This window comes from Malus domestica, chromosome 02, assembly GCF_042453785.1.
Source record: "Malus domestica chromosome 02, GDT2T_hap1".
NCBI classification, from domain to species: Eukaryota; Viridiplantae; Streptophyta; class Magnoliopsida; order Rosales; family Rosaceae; genus Malus; species Malus domestica.
Window position 1 is genome coordinate 19,889,882 of NC_091662.1, and position 22,712 is coordinate 19,912,593.

Sequence of the window (22,712 nt, forward strand, 5' to 3'; positions counted from 1 at the left end):
CATAAAACATAAACTTTATGAAATAAATCAAAACTTTGAATCAAAACACCAAACTTTTTGTTCTTGGCAAAAATGTCAAGAACAATGAAGAACACTCATGAAAAACTCAAAAAATTTCCATGAACATTTTTCACCCAAAGACATCCCAAAACCATTAAAACTTAAGGGAAATAACATATAACCAAACTAGGGTACATAGGGGTTCCAAAAGTTACTTGAAAACACTTTTAACAAGTCAAACATGAACCCAAAAAACCACCCTTTGGATTTGGCCGAATTTTCCCAAAAACATGGCACCAAATTTTAGCTCCAATATTCATGCTCATATGAACTACATCTACAACATTTGAGATGGCAAATTTTCCAACAAAATTTACATTCAAAGAAACAAGAATAAAGCTTGTAACATATTACAACATTTAAATCAAAACTATGAACTACAAAACCCAAAAGGATTCACCAACTACTAGACCTAGGCTCTAATACCACTTGAAGGAAATTTTGTGAAAAACATGTTCATTTGAGCAACATCTATAGCATGCAATTAACAAATTTAAAGGCGGAATCATGCTTGTATGCACTCAAAAACAAAACATTACCCATGAAATTCAAAGCCTAATAGATTGGTGAACCTTGACTCAACTTAAAACAACATTTGTTAGTTGAGAAATTATACCTTTGTAGATTCCTCTTTGCATAAGCAAAGGCTAATCACCCAAAAAGAGGGCCTTCATTCCTTGCATCTTAGATCTATGGATTTGGATGGATGAAATGGTTCTCCAAGTTTCCAAAATTGAGAACCTCTAAGTCTCTTCACCAAGGTTAGATTGGAGAAGAAATGAGTGACCTTGGAGTAGTAGGATTGCTAGCTAAACCCTCCAAGGAGGCCGGCCACTTTAGAGAGAAGGGAGAGCTTATGTTCTCATCCTTTCCCCAAAAGAAAACCCTAAATGAATTTTGGCTATAAAGTCATATTTATACCTTAATTCATTGGAGTGGCAAACTTGTAAATAAGTCCAAAACTCACTCCATCTCTAAATGGCCGGCCTTAGGGTATTATTAGGCTAATTGGGCCTTTGTGAATCATTATTCATTAAGTTGTCATACAACTTAAGTCAATGGGCTTGACTTTCGAAGTCCATTCGGCCTTAAGGTCCAAAACTATCCTGAGGTCTTTAACGAACTTATTCGTTTGATTAATTAACATATTAATTAATCTTTGCCATAAATAATTAAACCATTTAATTATTCTTACTCATCTCCATTGTTTCTTCAATCTCCACCTTATACGGTGTACGATCCATTAGGTTCCTTTTAGCGAGGCAGTGGGCGATTAAAACCATTTCAAATCGATTGCGAATTGAAACTTACTTTCAATTCTCCCTTTAGTGATTATACACGTTTAGGGCTTCCACAAACCATGAGTGACACCTAGCAGTATATAATGGTTACCCAAGCTAATCAGAAGAGGTGGAGAACCTATTCAGTTTAGGATTACAAATGCAATACGGTCTTTCTCTAATACAATACTTTTGACCGCATTGTTTGGTTTGATAGTTTATTCATGTCTATTATCCAATGTGATTCGTGTGCTTATATGATTACCTTGAATGTGATTTGGAACGACTTCCTCAATCTCATTCATACTCTGGCCAGAGATTCTTAATCATATCATAGAGTATTCTCCCCCAAACAGTTTGAAGGTTAGAGATCCCTTGTTGCGCATTCACTTGCCTCCATGGCTAAGTGGCTTAACCCCGACGATGCCGTGGACACCCGCGGATGGGGTGACTTTGACATAATCAAAGATCAAGTACCTAACCACAAGACAACTATGATGCCTCAGGTCAAAAGACTACTTTGCATTATCCCAACCATGAGTTCTCATGTGACATGAATATGAGAACTCTTCGTTGATCGTGTTCAGTGAACTCATTCTCTATTGAGCACCTACGTACTTGTCTTGATGTCACACACACCAATGACTCGAGACTAGTCACTCTCCCTGAGAGAAGACACAACACGTACTGATCTTAAAGGACTGTCAATGCCCAATTGGCAATCCTATGATCAGGAACGTTTAGGATGTGTCTATGAAAGAATGGTCTCATGAATCTAACTTCTTTAGATCGCATTCTCCCAATCACATATTCCTTGGACTTATCGTTTAAGCGTATAACATTTATATGAGACTGCTCAAACAATAATCTTTGCCCTTGATATTAAACTAGATTAGTTTAACATGTGAAATGTCCGTAAAGTATCATCATATGATTGGTTTTAGGGCACATTTCCAATCGAGGCCTATATAAAGTGGTAGAGACCTCCATTATGGGGGTTAGATGAATTGGAGAGATGAGGGTGAATGTATTAACGGAGCGCTATTTAGTCTTGAAATTAATATATTAAGAGCAACACAGTGAATGTAGCCCAATTTTGAGAGGTGAACCACTTACATCTTTAATTCCATTTAATTTCAGCCCATATTGTGAGTCCATCTTATGTCATTTAATTAAGTTTGTTAACCTTACAATTTTGAAAGTTAACAGTTTGGCATCATATGTGGAAAATGCATACTATTTGGTTGTGTTTTCTAGCCTGCTGATCTAAGCACCCATTACGATTGAAGCAACCACTCTGTCGAGCACCATGGTAGGAGGAGAAAAAGCAGCCTAGTCCACCAAGGTCAAAGGATTCACCGAGCAAATAATACGATTGGTAAAGCCCATAATCCCCACCAAGCATTTGAAAGAGATGTCACCCACCGATGGAAAGTTAGAAGCACCCAATCCATGGGGTGATGAGGGTCGGGACCATCCCAAGCCTATGGAAGAATTAGAGACTATTACATTAACGGAGAGATGCCTAACCCGGACCGTCTAGATCAGCACTAAACTATCCCTACATATCCAAGCGGAGCTAATTGACTTCATGAGGCCTAAACAATAGTTACATTATTTTCATAAAAACTAGCATATGGGCACACACAAAGTGTGAAAAAAAAATTTATTTTTGTTTTTGAAATAGAAAGAGAGAGGAAGAGAGTGATAGAGAATGTGGGAGTGAGAAATTTTTTTTTTTTAATTAGAGATATGTTAGGATTACATGTAGGTGAGGCTTTCAAAATAAAAAAGCAAAATTTGGTTATATGAAATTACATTTCAGCCTCATATTTCTTATTCATGTTTTGTTTTAATTAGAGGGTTCAACTGGTAATTTCATAGGGTTTTGGTTAACGATGAGTGTTTTATTAATTAGTAGAGATTAAACAATATGTAAAATTATTTTCAAATAAATAAAATTAAACAATAGGTACATTATTTTCGTAAAAAATTTGAATAATATGTACTTTATTTTTGGAAAAATAACTAGTAGATACAAGATTTTTTTTTTTTTTTTTTGGTTCAAAGATAGATTTTAAATAGACTAAGTGTTAGATTAGCCACCGAAAGAGTTCAAACCCATGTCGTCATACATTGTTTCTTTTTGAAAAAATAACTGGTAGATACATTGTTTCTTTATACAAATTAAACAATAATTACATTACTTTTAAAAAAACTAAACAATAAGTAAATTATTTTCTTAAAATTAAATAATAGGTACATCGTAAAAATTTTAATTTGTTAATAATGCATTGAAATTATATCATTAATGCTCTTATTTTTTTGCCACACAATATATATCAAGACATTTTTCTATTTGTTATTAATATGCATTGAATTTTATAAAATTAATTGTCATGATATAGATTGGTAAAGATGATTTTTAGACAAAAACCATGAGTAATATCAAAATCTAATTTTAGTCCCTTGATACAATAATCACCTCAGTCGTTAATTATATTTTGATGTTTTACGAAACACCCCAATTCAGAATGTCCACCTGAACTCCGAATCTAGCTGTGCTAGTTGACACCATAAAGGTGACAAAGCCATAAAGTGTAGTGATGTGGAAAATGTGAATAAATTTAAACTAAAAGTGACTAATGCAAGAGTGCGCATGTGACCGAGATTGAACTCAATTCACACATGATGTCAGAGCATAAGTAAAGTATAGTAAATGTAGGATAAGAATTATACCATTAAAGGTAGTCTCCTAGCAACATTTGCCAGGAATCGTCGTTGACACAAAAGCTTTGCCATTAAAACTTGGAGGGGCAAAAAATAAGGGTGAGTGGGTCAAAAAATAAAGCTTTATAAAACCTTTCCAAAAATGTGTAACCGCGAATAGCGCTAGTCTTCAAGTGATTGTAGCACTAGAGCGTATATTATGATTACACCCAGTCCTGTCGTACAGGTTGCATTAGGCAACTCCGACTTGTGTGCTAACATATATTGATGAGCATCAGTCCAGTCGTACAAGTTGCATTAGGCAACACTGACTTATGTGCTAGAATAGATTGATGAGTATCTGATTTTATTATGCTACTGTTGAGATATTGTGATTGGCATATTTCTGGAATTATTGTTAATTTGCATTTGATTTCATACTTATATGTAGTATGATTTTCTGGAAACTATACATGTTTTACAGTGAGGGGTTAGTATGTTTAGAAAATAAATATGTTTTATAAACCTTTGTTTTTGCCCACTTACCCTTCTGTTTTTCGCCCATCCAGATCCTAGTTAGCTGATTTATTCTGTGGTGTACGAGGAATATCCGGCGGTTATGACATATCTATAAATAATGTGGGGACTTTTCCCGGTTGTGTATTAAATACTTAACTAGTTTCGACTGCACACTCTTTTGTCATCTATGCTCTGAATATTTTTATTATATAGGTTTTACCCACTACTGCGCACTCACTTTATTAGTTTAAAAGGTTCTAGTTTCAGTTTTAATTTATTCACATTTTTACATCACTTACACTTTTGGTTACGTCACCTTTGGGTGACGGCCAGCATGCCTCGAGTCCTGTCGGGGTATGTTAGTTTGGTATTAGAGCATAGGTTTGGCAGTCCTACATCCTTCGTATGTGATATAAGTTCTAATAATTTTTTATCTCTTATGTCAGAATCATGCCACCTCGTAGAGCACCACCTGTCCCTTTTAAGACTAATTTTCCTGATTTTGGGCAACTCAGTGAAGCTATCACCAGCGCCATTTAGTCCACACTTCGTTTTCCCCAGAGGACTACCTTAAACACCGTATCTCATCTTCAGATAAATAATTTCTTTGGCAATGAAGGACCTAAGAAATTCGAGGTTTGGATCGACTATGTTGAGAAGACTTTCCAAGTTATGCAGCAAGAAGGGAATCTTCCAAATGAGAGATGGGTCGAGATATCGACTTGGTTCTTCCGTCTGGGAGCTAGATCATGGTGGGCTTAAAAGTCATGCCCTTTGTCTCTCAAGATACCATGAATTGGGATGTTTTCAGGCGCCTATTTGAGGCTAGATTCACTCATCTGGAGTACAAGGATCGAAAGAAAGAAGAATTCACATAGCAGAAGCAAGGTAAAATGTCAATCACAGAGTACCACCGAAAGTTCATTAACTTATCCCGTTATTGTCCTGAGATCGTTGGGAATCCTATAGAGATGCTCCATTATTTTAAGAAGGGGACTTGTAAGCGGTTGCGTTCTTTGGTCATTTTTCTTTTTCTTTTTGGTCATTTTTCTTGTTTGTGCTATCATTTGTTTTTTTCTCTTTCAATATTTTGAGTTTTTTATTTATTCTTTTTTTGTTCCAGTTAATAAGGAAGGAAAAGGAAGATCCTTTTTTTGGAAATATTAAGGATTTCGTGATTGTGATCATTCATAATACATTGTGTGGTCAGTTTTCGTTAGATGTTATTTATATTTAATTTTCAATTTTAAATTCTAAAATAATTTATGACCGCACGTTATATGATGAATGATCACGATCATAGAATCCTTAAGATCCTTATGAAAAGGATTCGGCAAGGATCCTTTTCCAATGGGGAAAATGTTGTTTAATATTAGACTTTGTAGGGGTTTCTGCAATTGTTGATTTGATCCCTACTCATTTATGTGTTTTGATTCGAGTTTGATCCTACTTGATCATTGATATGTAGTCTTTTGACTGTTAAATCATTCCCAAATGGTCATTTGATTCCTAAACCATCCATATTTCACGAATGTACAGTTTGATTGAGGCATGTCGTTGTTTTAATTTGGAGATCGGCTAACGTGGCGAGAGAGGGAACATACAGAATGATGATGATGGCGTTGGGGGTCTGATTGATAGGATTTGCATGGAATGTGAAAATGGAAAATGTTTTGAATTTCCAATAAAAAGTCTTGGCTCCTTAAGGTTAAGGAGGAGTTCCTTATCAAGATATTTTGTGATTGATTTAAAGAACATGATTCTTATAATTCCAACCTGTTCATATTATAAATCATTCTGTAAATATCATTTTTTCAAAAATCAATTTAAAACAAAGTCATTAGTCAATCAACTGTAGTAAATAGATAGACGGTTGCTAATTTTTTTAATGGATTCATCCATGTTTTTATATAGTTCGATGATGAAACAATTTCATATTTTATTGATTTTTTGCATAGATTATCTTTACAAGGTGATTAATAATATGAATTGTTTCGATCATGAGCCTGAATTTCCGTTAATTGATCATAAAGTACCCTAAAGATGAACTCGTCCTCAATCTTAAAGACCCAAGTTAATGTCCTTTCCAATGGATTTCCTTTTTTCTATTTTAAAACACTATGTGATTTACAATTGCAGGTTTGGTAGTATATATACTTGCAATAACAGCCCCTTGCTAACATTGGGCCCATTTAGGCCCACCCAAGGGCATAAGCCTAAGGAAAGGCCAGAAAGACCAAAGCCCAAGGAGTTCGAAGAGGACCCATCTGAGAGCTCAGGTCGACCGAGACGAAAGAAGAACTACTCGACCGAGAAGAACATATTGGCACGCTGACAACTTTATGGTACAAGTCTCCAAGAATAGAATTACTCAAGTCCTACTTAGACTATTCAACAACGTGCAAGCAACAACAAAGACATATGATGGGACATAAGGCAAGTCGAGGCAGTGCTCGACAAGGAGAGACAGAGTAACTGAGGTCTAAGTCTGACCCTCGGGCCACCTGGGCCTTAAAAGATTTGCCATCCGACTATTAGAACATCACTTCGTCGACAAAGGTATGTCCGAGTAGGTGAAAAGCTCAGTAGGCTACTACAAGTGGTTGGCGTATTTAATGTCCGTTTAAGAAGCCTCAAGGTGATGAGGCCTATATAAAGGGGTAAAGACCTCCATTATGGGGGTTAGATGAATTGGAGAGATGAGGGTGAATGTATTAACGGAGCGCTATTTAGTCTTGAAATCAATATATTAAGAGCAACACAGTGAATGTAGCCCAATTTTAAGAGGTGAACCACTTACATCTTTGAGTCCATTTAATTTCAGCCCATATTGTGAGTCCATCTTATGTCATTTAATTAAGTTTGTTAACCTTACAATTTTGAACGTTAACAGTTTGGCATCATATGTGGAAAATGCATACTATTTGGTTGTGTTTTCTACCTTGCTGATCTAAGCACCCATTACGATTGAAGCAACCACTTTGTCGAGCACCATGGCAGGAGGAGAAAAAGCAGCCCAGTCCACCAAGGTCAAAGGATTCACCGGGCAAATAATACGATTGGTAAAGCCCATAATCCCCACCGAGCAATTGAAAGAGATGTCACTCATCGATGGAAAGTTAGAAGCGCCCAATCCATGGGGTGATGAGGGTCGGGAACATCCCAAGCCTATGGAAGAATTAGAGACTATTACATTAACGGAGAGATGCCTAACCCGGACCGTCTAGATCGGCACTAAACTATCCCTACAGATCCAAGCGGAGCTAATTGACTTCATAAGGCCTATACAATAGTTACATTATTTTCATAAAAACTAGCATATGGGCACACACAAAGTGTGAAAAAAAAATTTTATTTTTGTTTTTGAAATAGAAGGAGAGAGGAAGAGAGTGATAGAGAATGTGGGAGTGAGAAATATTTTTTTTTAATTAGAGATATGTTAGAATTACATGTAGGTGAGGCTTTGAAAAAAAAAAAGCAAAATTTGGTTGTGTGAAATTACATTTCAGCCCCATATTTCTTATATATGTTTTGTTTTAATTAGAGGGTTTAACTGGTAATTTCATAGGATTTTGGTTGACAATGAGTGTTTTATTAATTAGTAGAGATTAAAAAATATGTAAAATTATTTTCAAATAAATAAAATTAAACAATAGGTACATTATTTTCGTAAAAAATTTGAATAATATGTACTTTATTTTTGGAAAAATAACTAGTAGATACAAGATTTTTTTTTTTTTTGTTGAAAGATAGATTTTAAATAGACTAAGTGTTAGATTAGCCACCGAAAGAGTTCAAACCCATGTTGTCATACATTGTTTCTTTTTGAAAAAATAACTGGTAGATACATTGTTTCTTTATACAAATTAAACAATAACTACATTACTTTTATAAAAACTAAACAATAAGTAAATTATTTTCTTAAAATTAAATAATAGGTACATCGTAAAAATTTTAATTTGTTAATAATGCATTGAAATTATATCATTAATGCTCTTATTTTTTTGCCACACAATATATATCAAGACATTTTTCTATTTGTTATTAATATGCATTGAATTTTATAAAATTAATTGTCATGATATAGATTGGTAAAGATGATTTTTAGACAAAAACCATGAGTAATATCAAAATCTAACTTTAGTCCCTTGATACAATAATCACCTCATTCATTAATTATATTTTGATGTTTTACGAAACACCCCAATTTAGAATGTCCACCTGAACTTCGAATCCAGCTGTGCTAGTCGACACCATAAAGGTGACAAAACCATAAAGTGTAGTGATGTGGAAAATGTGAATAAATTTAAACCTAAAAGTGACTAATGCAAGAGTGCGCATTTGACCGAGATTGAATTCAATTAACACATGACGTCAGAGCATAAGTAAAGTATAGTAAATGTAGCATAAGAATTATACCATTAAAGGTAGTCTCCTAGCAACATTTGCCAGGAATCGTCGTTGACACAAAAGCTTTGCCATTAAAACTTAGAGGGGCAAAAAATAAGGGTGAGTGGGTCTAAAAATAAAGCTTTATAAAACCTTTCCAAAAATGTGTAACCGCTAATAGCGCTAGTCTTCAAGTGATTATAGCACTAGAGCGTATATTATGATTACACCCAGTCCTGTCGTACAGGTTGCATTAGGCAACTCCGACTTGTGTGCTAACATATATTGATGAGCATCAGTCCAGTCGTACAAGTTGCATTAGGCAACACTGACTTATGTGCTAGAATAGATCGATGAGTATCTGATTTTATTATGCTACTGTTGAGATATTGTGATTGGCATATTTATGGATTTATTGTTAATTTGCATTTAATTTCATACTTATATGTAGTATGATTTTCTGGAAACTATACATGTTTTACAGTGAGGGGTTAGTATGTTTAGAAGATAAATATGTTTTATAAACCTTTGTTTTTGCCCACTTACCCTTCTGTTTTTCGCCCATCCCGATCCTAGTTAGCTGATTTATTCTGTGGTGTACGAGGAATATCCGGCGGTTATGACATATCTATAAATAATGTGGGGACTTTTCCCGGTTGTGTATTAAATACTTAACTAGTTTCGACTGCACACTCTTTTGTCATCTATGCTCTGAATATTTGTATTATATAGGTTTTACCCACTACTGCGCACTCACTTTATTAGTTTAAATGGTTCTAGTTTCGGTTTTAATTTATTCACATTTTTACATCACTTACACTTTTGGTTACGTCACCTTTGGGTGACGGCCAGCATGCCTCGATTCCTGTCGGGGTATGTTAGTTTGGTATTAGAGCATAGGTTTGGCAGTCCTACATCCTTTGTATGTGATATAAGTTCTAATAATTTTTTATCTCTTATGTCAGAACCATGCCACCTCGTAGAGCACCACCTGTCCCTTTTAAGACTAATTTTCCTGATTTTGGGCAACTCAGTGAAGCTATCACCAGCGCCATTTAGTCCACATTTCGTTCTTCCTAGAGGACCACCTTAAACACCGTATCTCATCTTCAGATAAATAATTTCTTTGGCAATGAAGGACCTAAGAAATTCGAGGTTTGTATCGACTATGTTGAGAAGACTTTCCTAGTTATGCAGCAATAGGGGAATCTTCCAAAGGAGAGATGGGTCGAGATATCGACTTGGTTCTTCCGTCAGGGAGCTGGATCATGGTGGGCTCAAAAGTCAAGCCCTTTGTCTGCTCAAGATGCCATGAATTGGGATGTTTTCAGGCGCCTATTTGAGGCTAGATTCACTCATCTGGAGTACAATGATCGAAAAAAAGAAGAATTCACAGAGCAGAAGCAAGGTAAAATGTCAGTCACAGAGTACCAACGAAAGTTCATTAACTTATCCCGTTATTGTCCTGAGATCGCTGGGAATCCTATAGAGATGCTCCATTATTTTAAGAAGGGGACTTGTAAGCGGTTGCGTTCTTTGGTGACTTCTACTCCCTGCTCTACCTACCAAGAATTCTTTGAGGTTCTGCTTCGTGTTGAAGATTCTGGGAATGCTCCTGAGCATGATGATGATGAGGATAATAATAATAATGCATAGAGGAATAATAACAGGGGGAAGTCATCATTTGGTCCTCGAATGACTCATAATTTCAAGAAAAGCAGTAATATTTCTGGATCGTCGAGCGGTGGTTCATGTTCCAATACGCCGTAAAGGGGCAGCAAGTCTACAAATAATTCCCGCTTTCAGAATCAAAAGAACCCTAGCAATTCTCATGCTCTATTCTGTCGTAGATGCAATAATCGTCATTTCGGTAAGTGTAAAAATGGAAATAGTGGGTGCTATACTTACAGTCAGATGGGCCACAGAGCTACTCAATGTCCTATGAATCAGAAACGTCAACCTCCTACTCTATCACCTGCAATTCCTATCTAGCAGATTCAAGAACCTGATACCTATCAGCAAACATGTTATGGGGTGCTTTTCATTAGGTAACATACCCTAGTACCATGGAGGAGCATATCAATACCTACCGTAGGTTCCCTATTAGCAGGGTGGTTATCAACAGTACCAAGGGTTACACACCGTATTAGGGTGACAGAGCGCAGTGGTACCCTGGATGACAGTCCCAGAATCTTGATGCAGCCTCTAATAATGGCAGTTCGACCAGGCAGACTAATCAGATGAATCAAGGTTGAGGCAATCAGGGACGCGGCAACCAAGGAAATAAGGGTCGTGGAGGCTGATAGCAAGCACATGGTCGTGTCAATCACATCACCTTGTAGGATGCTCAGGGTAACCCCAACTTGATTATGGGTACGTTGAATGTTCTTGGCCATTTTGCTAGAATATTAATTGACTCGGGTGCTACTCATTTAGTTATTTCCCATACGTTTGCTCAAAAGACTCAACCTCACCCCACTTCCCTCGATTATGAGTTAGAGTTCTCAATGCCTAGGGGTGAAATTTGTTATGTTAGTTGGGTGTATTGAGGATGTTCCGTGCTTATCGAGGATGTCATAATGCCAACTAATCTTGTTCCCTTGGACATCGTTGATTTTGATGTTATCTTGGGCATGGATTGGTTAGATTATAATTGTGCTATGTTGAATTGTCACCAGAAGATTGTTACCTTCCATCAGCCGGGCATGCCTATGGTAACTTTTGTCGGTGAACGTAGTGGTATGAAACATGGAGTTATCTTTGCCATAAGAGCGAAGCGGATGTTGAGGAAGGGTTGTTAAGACTACTTGGCTCATGTGGTGGTGACTGAGGATACTCCTGCTCATGTGGAAGACGGTCGAGTAGTTAGACACTTTCCTGATGTTTTTCCTGACGATTTACCTGGCCTATCATCGAATCATGAAGTGGAGTTCACTATCGACCTAATTCCAGGTATCGACCTTATTTCTCTAACTCTTTATCATATAGCTCCTGCGGAGTTGAGGGAATTAAAAACCCAGTTGTAAGAGCTTGTTGAAAAATGGTTTATTTAGTTGAGCACTTCCCCTTGTGGAGCTCCAGTCTTGTTTATGAGGAAGAAAGATGGAACGTTGAGGCTATGTATCGATTACAGGCAGCTGAATCAAGTGATGATTAAAAATCGTTATTTGTTACCTCGTATCGATGATCTTTTTTATCAGCTTCATGGTGCTTTTGTTTTCTCAAAAATCGATATAAGGTTCGGTTATTACCAGCTGAAGATCAGAAGTGATGATGTTTCGAAAACAACCTTCCAAATTTGATATGGTCATTATGAGTTTCTCGTGATGCCATTCAGGTTGACTAATGCTCCAGCAACTTTTATGGACCTGATGAATTGGGTATTCTGTCTGTACCTTGACAGGTTCGTAATTGTTTTCATTGATGACATTCTGGTGTATTCTAAGAGTGAGGCTAGCCATGCTAGACATTTGTATCTGGTTTTGAAGAAGCTAATGGAGAATCAATTATACGCCAAATTCAGTAAGTGCTAGTTCTGGCTGGATCAGGTGTCCTTCTTAGGACAAGTTATATCATCTCAAGGTGTTCTCATGGATCCTTAGAAAGTAGCAGCATTGGAAAATTGGGAGCAACCTCAGACTGTCACTGAAGTACGAAGTTTTCTTGGTCTTGCAGGCTACTATTGACGTTTTGTGAAATACTTCTTAATTATAGCCCTGGCTCTGACAAGGTTGACCAGGAAATGAGTTAATTTTGATTGGTGTGATGAATGTGAACAAAGTTTCCAATAGTTGAAGTAATGTCTTACTCATGCGCCTGTTTTAGCACTTCCTGATGACAATGGGAATTTCGAGATCTATAGTGATACCTCTCTGAATGGTCTGGGCTACGCACTGATGCAGCATGGAAAGGTGATCTCATATGCTACATGACAATTAAAGTCCCATGAGATGAATTACCCAACTTATGATCTCAACTTGGCAGCTATTGTTTTCACTTTGAAAATTTGGCAGCACTATATGGAGAAACGTGTTGAATCTTCATTGACCATAAAAGCCTCAAGATATCTTTACTTAGAAAGAACTTAATATCCAGCAGCGTAGATGGATGGAATTGATCAACGATTATGACTGCACTATCGAGTATCACCCTGGTCGTGCAAATACTATAGCAGATGCTCTTAGTAGGAAGTCTCAGGTCTACTCAATGCTCTTCATAGGATTGTAGCACTAGAGCGTATATTATGATTACACATAGTCCTGTCATACAACTTGCATTATGTAACTCCGACTTGTGTGCTAACATAGATTGATGAGCATCAGTCCAGTTGTTTAAGTTGCATTAGGCGACTCTAACTTGTGTGCTAGAATAGATTGATAAGCATCTGATTTTATTATGCTATTGTTGAGATATTGTGATTGGCATATTTCTGGAATTATTGTTGATTTGCATTTGATTTCATACTTATACGTAGTATGATTTTCTGGAAACTATACATGTTTTATAGCGAGGGGTTAGTATGTTTAGAAAATAAATATGTTTTATAAACCTTTGTTTTTGCCCACTCACCCTTCTGTTTTTCGCCACTCCAGGTCCTAGTTAGCTGATTTATTATGTGGCGTACAAGGAATATCCGGCGGTTCTGACATATCCATAAATAATGTAGGGACTTTTCCCAGGTACTTAACTAGTTTCGACTGCACACTATTTTGTCATCTATGCTCTAAATATTTGTATTCTATGGGTTCTACCCACTACTGCGCACTCACTTTATTAGTTTAAATAAGTTCTAGTTTCGGTTTTAATTTATTCACATTTTTACATCACTTACACTTTTGGTTATGTCACCTTCAGGTGACTGCCAACATGCCTCAACTCCGGTCGGGGTGTGTCAGTAAAGACCTACTTATAGTTATTTGCGATGTCACGTCCATTAAAGCTAGGAAAGCTAGAGTTTCCGATAGGAATCACAACTTAACATAATATTGGGACCCATTAGTACAAGTCAACTAAAATGATTAAATTTGGAAAAATGGAACGCAGATTTGGAATCAAGGCATCAAAATACGCTAAGTAGGGCCTCAGCTAAATTTTATAAAAGTCAACGAAAAGTCAATGGTCAACCAACAAATCAACCGAGCCGTCCCGGAGGTCAACTACGTTAAAACTTCGGAATTTCACTAAATGGATGCCAAAAGCGGACTCGGGGCATCGAAATTAGCGAAGGAGGATTTTCAAGAAAATTTCGAAAAAGTCAACAAAAGTTGACTAACTGTCAACAGTTAACTTTACCAAAATATTTCATCCTCAGACGAAATATTCTATTCAAGTTAACTGAGAGTTAATGGAATATTCCAAGTGAATATTCCTTTTAGATCCCTAAATGGGTTCGGTCAAATCCGGGTTGGATTCAGGTTTGGGCCTTTTTTGTATCAGGTCGGGTTGACTCGTTTGGGCTTGCGGGTTACGGCCGTCGAACCCAACAAAGAAGAAGGCTGGATATGGGCTGGTTTGGCTGGAAAACTTTCTGAGCTCCGTTCGAGCTTGATTCTTAACTATTTTCAATGTAATAAAGGTAAACAATGAAGCTTAGGAGATTAGGAACAAAAGTATACCAAGATGGGGTTAAGTTGTGGTTGGTGTTGGCTAGAAAATGGCCTGCAAGTCTTGGGTTCTTAGCTGAAAAATGGGGAAAGTCTCCCTTCGTTGTTTATGTACCAAAACCTCCACCAAAAACCTTAGACAAGCTAGAAATACATACCAAAACACGATCCAATAAGTTTTAGGTTGTTTTCGAGACTCACCATCGTCAGAAAAGATGGTGAACAGTGGCCATGGCAACCATTTTGTAGAGAAAGACCTTAGGCCCTGGGTGTTATGAGTAAAACGAGGTGATACTCGCAGTGGTCTGCCATGAAGTTGATGGGTGGTATGGTGATGGCTCGGTTGTGGTGCAACTCGTCAGAGTTACGAGAGATGGTGGTTCGATGTCGATGTTTGCCAAGGAAAGAGAGGGACAAGAGAGATGAGAGAGTGGTGAGGGTTTGAGAAAGTGATGAGGTGACAGTAAGGGAGAGGGGGTCTAGGAGAATGGGGGGACACGTGATAGGTGAAGTGAAGAGTCCCACGTGGGTGGGTCACAAAAAATCTCACAAGGAAAATATTAAAATAATAAGGGCAATTTATCTGGAATGGTGAATTTACCAAAATGTCCTTGGTATTATGTGTTTTATAAAATCTTCATTGTAACTCCAATTTTGATTATGCTTGTACCCACGCGTTTGTAGTGACAAATACTACATGAATATGGTAAAATAGTAGCTCATACGCGTCACGAAATGACGGTCAATGAAATCAACAATCTAATCTCTAAGGGTATTTTGGTCAATTCACAAATTTAAAATTAATAAATCCGTAAAATTTGGGACAAGTCGTTACATTTTAATTATTTATCTTTTTTCTTCCTAATTTTAATGTACTAATTATATTTCATTATAATTTTCATTTTCATTTCATTCATCGTAATATACTTTGTTGTGAACATTTAGATAAACTAATTTTTGTTATAAATATATTTCGATATAATTTGTCTTCTTCATTTAGGTACATTAAATTCATTATAATATATTTCGGTGCATACATTTAGGTAAACATATTTCGGTACATATATTTTGATACAAACATGTAGGTAGAGTAATTCAATAATGCATTTCGGTACTGCATTTTCAATGCGTACATTTCAGTACACTCATTTGGGTACATTAATTTAATATGGTAAAGGGAGGAGCCTCATTTTCATTTTAATTTGCTTTTTGGGTTTAATGGGAAAAACTCATTTTAAGGGTGTATTAGTACTTTAGTATTAACTTTTGGTCATAATTATCATAAACTTAAAATGAGGATATAATTCTATATGGGTTTCAAGTTTTGATTATTTTTCTAAATGTCCCTTTTACTAGCTTTTATTTAATTATTTTACATGTAAGTCCTAAACTAAAAGAGGGTTCCAAATTTTGATTGTTACTGCAAAGATATATACTATCAGATTTTTTTTTAAAAGAAGGAGTGGTGGTAAACCACGATTATCCTCTCATTTCGGATCTGGAGAGACTATAGGGAATTTCACCTTGCCTTGTGGCCGCAGTCAAGAAGACTCACCAGCTCGGAGCATCAAACCCAGAACCTCTCACATTTTTTTGTTTTTATTGGGGAGCCACCGTCCGCGTCCTTACCTCTGGAACATTTGATGTGGTTTATACTATCAAATTTGGCATTAATGATTATTACCAAAACTTAAATATTCCAACAAAATCAAGAGCGTGTGATTTTGGAAAAAGGAAAATCCATGGAATGATTACCAAAATTTGAAATTCAAAACCTTTTCCTTTTACATTTGCGGGTCCTCATCCTCAGTTAGCTCTACGTCCTCTGTTTCGCCACGTCAGCCGATCCCACACCAAAACGACGCCGTCTATATTCAAAACCGTACTATGTGCGATTCGCTTTTCCGAATGTAACGCTCCCCTACTCTTTCCTTCCCTCGCACGCAAAACTCGCGCTCCCGACCAAAAAATCCAAGCGCTACGCAGAGAGAGATTCACACTTCACTTAAACTCTTTAGGGTTTCTGAATTCGCGCTTGTCATTCTCTGATCGATCATCTGGAAACCTCCGCAGCCATAAGGTCCGTTTTCTTCCCTATGCTTTGTTTGTTTCCCGGGAAAATATGCCCGGAAAATGTAGCGTTTTCGAGTGCAGTGATTTATTTGGAACTTTATTTCATTTCGGGAGTAAAATTGTCGTTTCGATTTCATTTGTTTATAATTTTGTAGTTTCTGCAGAAAAAATGGGATATTGAATGGAAGTTGGGGAAAATATATGTTCTGTTGTGCTTTGATTGTTGTCATTTGTGCTTATTTGTTTACTGTTTGGAAGTGCTTTGAAGGTCATTGTTTATTTTTCGTTGTAAAGTATTATGTTTGATGAAAATATTGTAACATGATTGGAATTATAGTTATACTATGATGATAATACGTTGGTGTAGAATGAGGATTTTTTGGTATATGATGAAGATATATTGCTAAAGAAAAGTGTATCGGTTATGTAATGTACGTAACACGAGTTTATTGAAGTATTTAGTTACTCATAATTTCCATAGAATCAAGTTAAGAAGCTTTAAAACAAACTACATAGTCTGCATTGGATTGAAATGTACAGATTGGATTGAATTACTCATAATTTTCTATAGTTTCAAAATGTCATTCGGTGTAATTATGTAGGTTTTGAATCTAGAGACAATGTAATGTGCCCAAATTCATGGAGGCTGATGAAATTGGATTGGATTTTGACCATTTTAATCAAATGATAAAAATTGCATTTCTTCATCTGAAAGCCACCAAAACACTCTCAAACAGGGCATGTGTTTTGACATTGACTTTTTTTTTCTTCTTCTCATAACTGGAGGATTTGAAACTCTGTTTGTTTGGCTTAGAATTATTCTCACAAGAATGTTACAGAGTTTGTTGCCATTTACAGTGTTTTAGTTACATCACCATGTTCAGTCAGCAAGGCAGTAATCATTTTGCGCGTATGGAAACAAAGTTTGAATCTTTGCTGCAGGAACTGCAGGTTATCCCACAAAATTTGACAATTTATTACGAATAACCTTTTACTCTTCTTTTTATTATTCCAGTTCTACTTTATTAGACATTATTTGGTATTCTGCATAGTTGAGTTTCTATTTTTGGGTCTTTCTTCACTTTAGTATATTTGAAATCAGAAAATATGGGATGAAGTTGGAGTGCCTGATGTCGAAAGGGATGCAATGTTTCTAAAAATCGAACAAGAGTGTATGGAGGTATCTAGGAGAAAAGTTGACGAGGCAAAAAAATGTAAAGCTCAGCTTCTGCAAAAAATTGCTAATCACAAAGTAGAGCTTGTAGACATATGTGCTGCATTGGGAGAGCAGCCACAACAAGTAAGTCTTGACTGGATATAAGACATGAGCATGTGCATTTCTGCTCTAATGTCTCTGTTTCCATGATGAAATTTTAGTTGGTAGGAACCCCCTACATTATTTATTTATAATGTCCACAGCTTGATCAAAGGGCCAGTGGAAGTTTGAAGAAAGAGCTTGAAACCATTATCCAACAACTAGAGGACATGAAGATGCGGAAAATGGAAAGAAGGAATGAATTCTTTGTTGTCTTAGATCAATTACAGAAAATTTCGAATGCAATAGGCAAATGCATGAAAGACAGTCTGTACAAAAAGGTAGTGGAAGAGACTGACTTGTCCTTGAAGAGACTTGAAGAATTGCGTAGACGGCTGCTTGAATATCAAGATGAGAAGGTATTGTTTTGCCTTTCTATTTCATTACACGTTCACTCTAGTTAATGATTGAAATAGCTTTGCATTTGGTTTCATCGAAACATATAGTGAGACAACCAGTGTTATGCTGAAATTAGCAGTACTTCAGGGAAAGTTAGGTGAGGTTACTTTTGTGTCTGAGTATCGACTATCGAAGGACAGTAGAAACAATAAGAGGCATTTTATATTGATTTTGGTTTTGCAATACACCACAATTAGCTTTTTAAGTTTTGTGATGATACACTCAGATTTGATTGTATCTTTTCTCCTCCGCAATACAGTTGAGCGCATATTGACAATTTCATTTTTAACATTCATATCACCTGCAGAGAAACCGTTTGAATCTGGTAATGGACCACCTAAACATAATAAGCTCACTCAGCTTGGTTCTCGGTATGGATTTTAAGCAAACAATTCATGAAATCCACCCCACTTTGATTGATTCTGAGGGAGCAAAGGACATAAGCAACAATACAATTGATAGCTTGGGTAACTCGATACAAAGGTTGAGAAAGCTCAAGAATCAGAGATGGCAGAGGGTGAGTATGCCCGTAAATCAGTTGTATTTTTCTTGTTGCGAAACCTGTAGTTTTAGTTTTACACTTTATTTTTAGCCTTATGACCATTACATTCGTAACAGCTCCAAGATCATGCAAGTGCTCTGTTGGAACTGTGGAATCTGATGGATACACCAATAGAGGAACAAAATAAATTTCAGAATGTAACTAGTCATATAACTGCTTTAGAATCTGAAATCACTGGGCCTAACATGCTGTCTACAGACGTTCTAAATCATGTGAGTATTTCAATTTGAATTTAGAGCTGGAAATATTTGTTGTGCACTCATTTCATCTGAAATATATTTTGCTGATTTTATAAACTTTCTTCTGCAGGTTGAGGCAGAAGTGTCAAGGTTGCAGCAGCTCAAATCAAGTAAGCTAAAAGAGATTAGTCAGAAAAAGAAGTTGGAACTGGAGGAGATATGCAAGCGGTCTCATATGGTTGCAGAAACATTTAGTGCAATGGAACACTCAATTGAAGCAGCAGAGTCTGGTAATTCTTTCCTTTGTTTTGATCCCTGATATTGCCTATCTATTCATTACTACAGTTAATAGATGCCGTCCAATTAATGGTAACGTTATACTAAGAGACTTGAGAGCTTTATTGAGAGTTTGGTGATGTACGACATTATAAAAGTCATTTGATGGCACATTGACCAGTCGTAGAAAATTCAAATGTCCTCTCATTAGCAGTTTTAACATTTTGCAGGAACTGCGGACACTGCATGCCTGTTGGAACAGATTGATCTCCAAATCACAAGGGCAAAAGAGGAAGCTTCAAGCAGGAAAGAAATACTAGAAAAGGTTGAGAAGTGGTTGGCTGCGCGTCAAGAAGAATGTTGGCTGGAGGAGTACAACAGGGTGAAATTTTATTCTTTCCGGAGCAAACTGTTTTTTTTTTCCATCTATTATATTTATGTTGCCCTTTATTTCATTTTGTCAAAGTTATGTCCATATTAACCAGTCAAAGAATATCATTTCTAATTTTACCATATATTTCTGGTGCGGCAACTTCTTTTGTATGCATTACTTTGGTCTCTTGTCGCCTCATTTGCTTCAGCCTCCAACATATTGTGGGATTTCAGGATGAAAACCGCTATAATGCAGGGAGAGGAGCCCATCTTACATTGAAACGTGCAGAGAAAGCTCGTGCTTTGGTAAACAAAATTCCAGGTAAAAATCGTTTCAATGGCCTGGTGTAATTAGTTTGCTATCCTTTTAATTACACCATGCAGACAAGGAATGATTATTTATTTGAGTTGATATCATGCCACGCCTTTCCAATTGTGAATCAAAAAAATTTCTGTTGTTTCCTGCCCCATGATCCTCTCACATAGCAATGTAGATGTGTGAGAATTACTTACATGTTGCAGTTAGATTTAATCCACTTTAAACTGGTAAGGAAGGATACTTCAAGAGATAAGCCTTATGGGTAATTAACTTATCGCAAATGTTAACCTACTAAACCTTCCTTTTTTTTCGATTTCCATTTGATCTGTTGATTATCAGGGATGTTGGAAGCATTGACTTCAAAAGCCACAGCTTGGGAAAGAGAAAGAGGAACTGAATTCTTGTATGATGGTGTAAGTTATTTCCAAGTCAAACTTTGATTTGGTGAAGTGTTTTACGTAAGTTTTGTCATAAGTTTATCGTATCCACATCTGTTCGTTATTTGTATAGGGCAAACTTCTTTCAATGCTCAATCAGTACAGCACCTTAAGGCAGGAGAAAGAGCAAGAAAAGCAGAGACAGAGAGTATGGACCTTTCTCCTATTTCGTATGTCTGAATTAGAGTTTTCCTTACACATACATAATATTTAAACAAGCTTCTCTTGAACCAGTTCATATATTGCTTTTGTATTTAGGATATAAAAAAATTTCAGGGGCTGGTGCTAGTTGAGCAGGAAGCATTTTATGGGTCAAAACGTAGTCCATCCAAGAGTGGAAAGAAGGCTTCCAATAGAAAAATGTCCCTAGGTGGAGCATTAATCCGAAGCCAAAAGTATGAAAAAGTTACTCCGCCTTTACACCCTACAAAGAAGGGTGACTTTCTCCATCGAAGTAGCTCTCGCCAGCAATACAGTGAAGTGGAAGCTCCATCCTTTGGTATGTTTTAACATGGTACTAAAATAAATAAACTCACAACTTATTCTATGCTTCATTTTCCGAGTCCTGGCCTAAATTTTATGCAGGAAGGAGAACCTCAGAGATCTATGGTCATTCAGTGAAGAAGCGCCCAACGAGTGCTGCAAAGGCTCTTGAAATGGAATCCCCATTGATCCGGAAACCGCTCTCTCCTGTCTATTCTGAAGTGTCATCTATGGCCAACATTGCAAATTACTTTGAAGGTCAGAAGAAACAACAGGAGACAAACATCCAAGCAAGCCATCTTTTTAGTGAAAAGCCAATCATGACTCCTTCCAAGCCGAAAAACGTGGGTGATGATGCAGAGAATAGAACCCCAAAGACGAAGCCAATTCCAGTACCTCCAACTCCTTCAACAATATCAGTTCATATGCTGACGGCCATGACACCAGCCACACCTTTCACTTCTGGTGATTACAAGATTGAGAAAGCTGATCAACGACTTGAGTACTCGTTCGAGGAGGTGAGAGCAATTAGATATGAACTTTGTAGCAAGTGAATCGACTAACACGTCTTGCCGATATAATAAACTCTGTTGTCACTGTGTTTTGAAAGGCCGGGAAGGCTTCCTTTGATGAAATATTCTGTTTCTTTCGATATTTTGAAATTAAAACTGTGATATATTTCTCATAGAAAAAAAAATTTATATATGCATGTTGTACGTTTGTGGTCAAAGTTTTCCCAAGGTCATACAATCATAACGACTACTGGATACGTTTGAATGTATTTATAACCAGCATCAATCTGAATGAAATTTATCAAAGAATAGATTGGAGCGGACCTCGTAGTTTGTGCAAGGTGGAATCACATTGTTATAAGCACTATTCTAAAAATCTTCGCCTTGCACCACCTAGGCGCTACGCGATTGACCACTGCCCCGATTAATACTTAGGCGTTTGAAAATTAAGGAAGGGCATCTAGACCTGCTGAGGCGCCCGCTTAGCCCGCCCAGACCCACCTAGACACCTACCTAGGTTGCAACTCACTTAGATAGGAAATAAATAACTTTTCTTTTGCATTTTATTGTTTCCAATCAATTGTAAGAGACTTATTGAACACTTAAATAAACACACATATATGTTTGCTCCCCATGTTTTCATTATGTTCCAATACTTCATAATATATATATCATTCTATTTTCTAGTTTATGATGAAATTATGTATATTTTAAGTATAAACAGACATTTATTTATACGAAATACAATAAATTTACTTAAATCCGCATAGTCCGCTTAGGCGCTAGGCCCTAACTCGCCGCCTAACTAGCGCTTAGCGTATTTTAGAACATTGGTTATAAGGCGCTGAAAAATTGGGGTGAAACCTGTTATGCAACAACATTTTAATTAAATGAACGAATGTGGAAATGAGCTGGTTAAAGTATATTTATTTGTTATATTATAGTTTTGTGTTTTTGTTTAACTTTAGATTTTTTTAGCTGAATACAGGTTACATAATGTTTGTTAAAGTTAGTTACACTAGAGACATGCAGATAATGAGGAGTGGCAGCATACCTTGTAATTTTTGGAAGCGAGAGATGTAGAATGTCAACAACGACGTAAATTTACTGTAACAGATTTGAAAACTATAGGAAAAGTTGTAATCATGCGATACCATAATTAAATGAGAGAAATCCATTGTGTGCAGAGAAGGAAAAAAAAATTGCACACAGCAAGTTTTTAAAA

The 22,712-nt window shown here is 36.6% G+C and overlaps 1 protein-coding gene across 1 annotated transcript; it reads left to right on the forward strand.

The window, feature by feature from the left end:
* The first annotated feature begins 16,492 nt into the window (after positions 1 to 16,492).
* Positions 16,493 to 21,672, forward strand: LOC114821126 (65-kDa microtubule-associated protein 9-like). The gene is made up of 13 exons (XM_070816884.1): positions 16,493 to 16,640; positions 17,492 to 17,584; positions 17,736 to 17,933; positions 18,053 to 18,307; positions 18,655 to 18,864; positions 18,966 to 19,121; positions 19,219 to 19,378; positions 19,595 to 19,746; positions 19,971 to 20,058; positions 20,395 to 20,468; positions 20,566 to 20,640; positions 20,751 to 20,991; positions 21,078 to 21,672. Exons 2-13 carry the CDS (start codon positions 17,510 to 17,512, stop codon positions 21,527 to 21,529), a joined length of 2,136 nt encoding a protein of 711 aa, XP_070672985.1. The 5' UTR covers positions 16,493 to 16,640; positions 17,492 to 17,509; the 3' UTR covers positions 21,530 to 21,672.
* The last annotated feature ends 1,040 nt before the right edge of the window (positions 21,673 to 22,712 follow it).